The sequence below is a fragment of the Anarhichas minor genome, unplaced genomic scaffold (genome assembly GCF_050575085.1).
Source record: "Anarhichas minor isolate MPS153535 unplaced genomic scaffold, ASM5057508v1 ptg000056l, whole genome shotgun sequence".
In the NCBI taxonomy this organism is placed as follows: domain Eukaryota; kingdom Metazoa; phylum Chordata; class Actinopteri; order Perciformes; family Anarhichadidae; genus Anarhichas; species Anarhichas minor.
In genome coordinates this window covers 447,501-455,000 of record NW_027466502.1, presented here as the reverse complement: position 1 = coordinate 455,000, position 7,500 = coordinate 447,501, and the positions used below count along the sequence as shown (strand labels likewise).

The 7,500-nt window shown below is 24.7% G+C and overlaps 1 protein-coding gene across 1 annotated transcript in view; it reads left to right on the top strand.

Moving 5' to 3' along the window:
- The window catches only part of slc6a8 (solute carrier family 6 member 8), a 45,827-nt gene that overhangs the window by 27,135 nt on the left and 11,192 nt on the right, over positions 1 to 7,500 (top strand). Inside the window, exon 3 of the mRNA XM_076076371.1 lies at positions 6,010 to 6,277. Within this exon, the coding sequence (XP_075932486.1) occupies positions 6,010 to 6,277 (268 nt within the window). The remainder of the gene's footprint in view (positions 1 to 6,009; positions 6,278 to 7,500) is intronic.

Here is a 7,500-nt window from a genome sequence, read left to right as displayed (position 1 = left end):
AGGAGGTGATTTAGGAGCAGGACGGACGTTTTGTTCAACCTCGACCATCAAACCGCAACAATACTCTTTTTGTTCTGTATTTTTTCAATACCAAACTATCCTCAGAGAAAAAGTCCAAATTACAAATCCTTCTGCTACTTCAGCACCACGGACAGCGACCTGAATTTATCAAAAGACAACACAGTTAGTTTAGAGACACTACGAGTACTGAGACTATAGATATGATATGTATAAACCATAGATATATGTATAAACTATAGATATGATATGTATAAACCATAGATATATGTATCAACTATAGATATATGTATAAACTATAGATATATGTATAAACTATAGATATATGTATCAACTATAGATATATGTATAAACTATAGATATATGTATAAACCATAGATATATGTATAAACTATAGATATATGTATAAACCATAGATATATGTATAAACTATAGATATGATATGTATAAACCATAGATATATGTATAAACCATAGATATATGTATCAACTATAGATATATGTATAAACTATAGATATATGTATAAACTATAGATATGATATGTATAAACCATAGATATATGTATAAACCATAGATATATGTATAAACTATAGATATGATATGTATAAACCATAGATATATGTATAAACCATAGATATATGTATAAACTATAGATATGATATGTATAAACCATAGATATATGTATAAACCATAGATATATGTATAAACTATAGATATATGTATAAACCATAGATATATGTATAAACTATAGATATATGTATAAACTATAGATATATGTATAAACCATAGATATATGTATAAACTATAGATATATGTATAAACTATAGATATATGTATAAACCATAGATATATGTATAAACTATAGATATATGTATAAACTATAGATATATGTATAAACTATAGATATTTGTATAAACTATAGATATATGTATAAACCATAGATATATATATAAACTATAGATATATGTATAAACTATAGATATATGTATAAACCATAGATATATGTATAAACTATAGATATATGTATAAACCATAGATATATGTATCAACTATAGATATATGTATAAACTATAGATATATGTATAAACTATAGATATATGTATAAACTATAGATATATGTATAAACTATAGATATATGTATAAACCATAGATATATGTATCAACTATAGATATATGTATAAACTATAGATATATGTATAAACCATAGATATATGTATAAACTATAGATATATGTATAAACCATAGATATATGTATAAACTATAGATATATGTATAAACCATAGATATATGTATCAACTATAGATATATGTATAAACCATAGATATATGTATAAACTATAGATATATGTATAAACCATAGATATATGTATCAACTATAGATATATGTATAAACCATAGATATATGTATAAACCATAGATATATGTATAAACTATAGATATGATATGTATAACCCATAGATATATGTATAAACCATAGATATATATATAAACTATAGATATATGTATAAACTATAGATATATGTATAAACTATAGATATATGTATAAACCATAGATATATGTATAAACTATAGATATATGTATAAACCATAGATATATGTATAAACTATAGATATATGTATAAACCATAGATAAATGTATAAACTATAGATATATGTATAAACTATAGATATATGTATAAACCATAGATATATGTATAAACCATAGATAAATGTATAAACTATAGATATATATATAAACTATAGATATATGTATAAACTATAGATATATGTATAAACCATAGATATATGTATAAACTATAGATATATGTATAAACTATAGATATATGTATCAACTATAGATATATGTATAAACTATAGATATATGTATAAACCATAGATATATGTATAAACTATAGATATATGTATAAACCATAGATATATGTATCAACTATAGATATATGTATAAACTATAGATATATGTATAAACTATAGATATGATATGTATAAACCATAGATATATGTATAAACCATAGATATATGTATAAACTATAGATATGATATGTATAAACCATAGATATATGTATAAACCATAGATATATGTATAAACTATAGATATGATATGTATAAACCATAGATATATGTATAAACCATAGATATATGTATAAACTATAGATATATGTATAAACCATAGATATATGTATAAACCATAGATATATGTATAAACTATAGATATGATATGTATAAACCATAGATATATGTATAAACTATAGATATATGTATAAACCATAGATATATGTATAAACTATAGATATATGTATAAACTATAGATATATGTATAAACCATAGATATATGTATAAACTATAGATATATGTATAAACTATAGATATTTGTATAAACTATAGATATATGTATAAACCATAGATATATATATAAACTATAGATATATGTATAAACTATAGATATATGTATAAACTATAGATATATGTATAAACCATAGATATATGTATAAACTATAGATATATGTATAAACCATAGATATATGTATCAACTATAGATATATGTATAAACTATAGATATATGTATAAACTATAGATATATGTATAAACTATAGATATATGTATAAACCATAGATATATGTATCAACTATAGATATATGTATAAACTATAGATATATGTATAAACCATAGATATATGTATAAACTATAGATATATGTATAAACCATAGATATATGTATAAACTATAGATATGATATGTATAACCCATAGATATATGTATAAACCATAGATATATATATAAACTATAGATATATGTATAAACTATAGATATATGTATAAACTATAGATATATGTATAAACCATAGATATATGTATAAACTATAGATATATGTATAAACCATAGATATATGTATAAACTATAGATATATGTATAAACCATAGATAAATGTATAAACTATAGATATATGTATAAACTATAGATATATGTATAAACCATAGATATATGTATAAACCATAGATAAATGTATAAACTATAGATATATATATAAACTATAGATATATGTATAAACTATAGATATATGTATAAACCATAGATATATGTATAAACTATAGATATATATATAAACTATAGATATATGTATAAACTATAGATATATGTATAAACTATAGATATATATATATAAACTATAGATATATGTATAAACTATAGATATATGTATAAACTATAGATATATAAACTATAGATATATATATAAACTATAGATATATGTATAAACTATAGATATATGTATAAACTATAGATATATATATATAAACTATAGATATATGTATAAACTATAGATATATGTATAAACTATAGATATATATATAAACTATAGATATATGTATAAACTATAGATATATGTATAAACTATAGATATATATATATAAACTATAGATATATGTATAAACTATAGATATATGTATAAACCATAGATATATGTATAAACTATAGATATATATATAAACTATAGATATATGTATAAACCATAGATAAATGTATAAACTATAGATATATATATATAAACTATAGATATATGTATAAACTATAGATATATGTATAAACTATAGATTTATATATAAACTATAGATATATGTATAAACTATAGATTTATATATAAACTATAGATATATGTATAAACTATAGATATATATATATATAAACCATAGATATATGTATAAACTATAGATATATATATATAAACTATAGATATATGTATACACTATAGATATATGTATAAACTATAGATATATGTATAAACTATATATATATGTATAAACCATAGATATATGTATAAACCATAGATATATGTATAAACCATAGATATATGTATAAACCATAGATATATGTGTAAACTATAGATATATGTATAAACTATAGATATATGTATAAACTATAGATATGATATCTATAAACCATAGATATATGTATAAACTATTGATATATGTATAAACTATAGATATGATATCTATAAACCATAGATATATATATATATAAACTATAGATATATGTATAAACCATAGATATATGTATAAACTATAGATATATATATAAACTATAGATATATGTATAAACTATAGATATATATATATAAACTATAGATATATGTATAAACTATAGATATATATATAAACTATAGATATATGTATAAACTATAGATATATGTATAAACTATAGATATATGTATAAACTATAGATATATGTATAAACCATAGATATATGTATAAACTATAGATATATATATATAAACTATAGATATATGTATAAACTATAGATATATATATAAACTATAGATATATGTATAAACTATAGATATATGTATAAACTATAGATATATGTATAAACTATAGATATATGTATAAACCATAGATATATGTATAAACTATAGATATATATATAAACTATAGATATATGTATAAACTATAGATATATGTATAAACTATAGATATATGTATAAACTATAGATATATGTATAAACTATAGATATATATATAAACTATAGATATATGTATAAACTATAGATATATGTATAAACTATAGATATATATATAAACTATAGATATATGTATAAACTATAGATATATGTATAAACTATAGATATATATATATAAACTATAGATATATGTATAAACTATAGATATATGTATAAACCATAGATATATGTATAAACTATAGATATATATATAAACTATATATATATGTATAAACCATAGATAAATGTATAAACTATAGATATATATATATAAACTATAGATATATGTATAAACTATAGATTTATATATAAACTATAGATATATGTATAAACTATAGATATATGTATAAACTATAGATATATATATATAAACCATAGATATATGTATAAACTATAGATATATATATATAAACTATAGATATATGTATACACTATAGATATATGTATAAACTATAGATATATGTATAAACTATATATATATGTATAAACCATAGATATATGTATAAACCATAGATATATGTATAAACCATAGATATATGCATAAACCATAGATATATGTGTAAACTATAGATATATGTATAAACTATTGATATATGTATAAACTATAGATATGATATCTATAAACCATAGATATATATATATAAACTATAGATATATGTATAAACTATAGATATATGTATAAACCATAGATATATGTATAAACTATAGATATTATATATAAACCATAGATATATGTACTGTATGATAAATTAAAGGGATTAAATCAGACACATGATGTCATTAACTGTAGTTTGTCCACTGAAAGAGGAGATTTAGTTGTTGTGTTATAGTTGTAGGTGTCATGCAGACGGACATGTTCATGAAAATTATCTTAAAAGTCTTCAGATTTATCTGACTCAACGTCCTCATGGTCTTTGTCTTTAAGGACAAAACTTTATTGCCATTCAGCAGAAACAAATCACCTCATGCAGACGTGAGCTGAGCTCTGATTGGATGTCACTGCTGCTCATAAACGAATAATTGCACATTTACAGGTTTGACCCTGGTCACAGATACTGGATCAGCTCCTGGTTACTGTTCACTGTCTCTGATGTAGTTCATATATCAAAGTACATCAAAAAATACATGTTACTTTATCACATGTGGGAAAATTCACAATTTAGGAAATATGAGCCAAGTTCAGAGGTTACTTGGTCACATGAAAAATGTGATAAAAGAATCAAAATAAAGTATAAAATAAAACAATGTTATTTACTACTGGCAGAAAACAACATGTCATTTAATTATCTAAATGTGAATCTTCCTCTATGCTTGTTTTGAACTTCTATTATCATGAAACGTTATTATATTTACTGTTAGTAGTGTTATCATCATTATTATAATTGTCTCTCCTCTTGTTCTTCATGTAAATTTCATCTTATTTTCATCTCAGTTGAAAATCTTTCCATAAATAAATCTTGTCCTGTTCTCATGCTGTACTCTTCTTCCTCCTCCTCTTCCTCAGGTCTGGGTTACTCCTCCATGGTGATTGTGTTTTTCTGCAACACTTACTACATCATGGTGCTGGCCTGGGGCTTCTACTACCTGATCAAGTCCTTTAACTCCACCCTCCCCTGGTCCACCTGCGACAACGAATGGAACACGCCCAGTTGCATCGAGATCTTCCGTCACCAGGACTGCAACAACGGCAGCATCGGCAACTTGACCGTCAGCGGCAACATGACCTGCGCCGAGCTGGCCAACGCCCAGTCGCCCATCATCGAGTTCTGGGAGTGAGTTCTGCTCTGGTCGGGTTCTGGTTGGTGGGTCATCTGGGTTGTGTTAAGGGATTATGGGTAGTTTTTCTTTGGGTTGTGATGGAGATCAGACAGATGATGTTGGTTTGATGAGTGCAGATCATTTTGGGACATTCGGGTTGTAATGGCTTTGTTGGAATCGCTTTTTATGGGTTCAGGTTTGGTTGATTTTTCAAATTTCTGGTGGAATCTTTGCTGTAAGGTCACAGGATACTTGTTGCTGTGAGTTTTTTTACAGTCTGGTTATTTGCTGGAACCACGAATGGAAGACGGAGGCCAGACTTACTGCAGCTTTTTGTGTTTTTTCAGGTGCAGATTTGACGCATTTTGCCTCAAAACACATTTCCAAGAACGTCTCTCTTCTTATTTTGTGCATGTATTTAATGTGAGGAGACGTGTTGGCAGAGATTGATTATGTATTCTGCTGGAACTAATACGGTCACACTATCTGTGATTCTCTACCTCTGAAAATAAGTCATAAATATAGGATTTACATCAGGAAAGGAAGTAGAAGGAAAAATAAAAGTCCCCTTTGTTTGAAATCTGCATGACAGATAAACTGTAGATAAAATGTAGTCACCACATCCAGAGCGCTGGAAATACATAAAGTAATTAACATTTTGATAAGAAATGTATTTAATGACTGCATGTCCGATGACTCAGCAGGTTCTGAAATGACACGAACATTTATGTTTAGTCTTCAAATAAGTTTCTGAGAGGGCAGGCAGTTTGTGTTAAGTGTCTGTTAAAAACCATACATTTAGTTTTGGTTGTGTTTAAGAGAAGGTGACGGTTAGAGAATGTTGGATACTGTTGAAGCTGAACTGCAGGGAAGTCAGGGCGGAGTTCAGGGAGGAGCTAGATATGAACAAGATGGCGTCGTCGGCATACAAATGGATGTGAGAGCCGCCTGCAACGTTGTTTATGTAGAATTGTTTTAATAAGTTGGGCCTAGAATGGACCCCATAGGAACACCTTTGGACAGGGACGGTGGGTCAGATGGGTCATCCTCAGCTCTCACAGATTCTGAGCCTGAACCTGAGATTTGTTGCCAGACTGATCCTTTAATTCTTGGTCAGAAAATGTGTAATGTTTATATGTGATTTGGTTCTTAGTCAGGTTCAGAGGAACGTCTTGTCTGGGTTCCTGTTTCTTTCTTTGTCATTATTTGACACCTGACTGATCTGACCAGCAGCCTT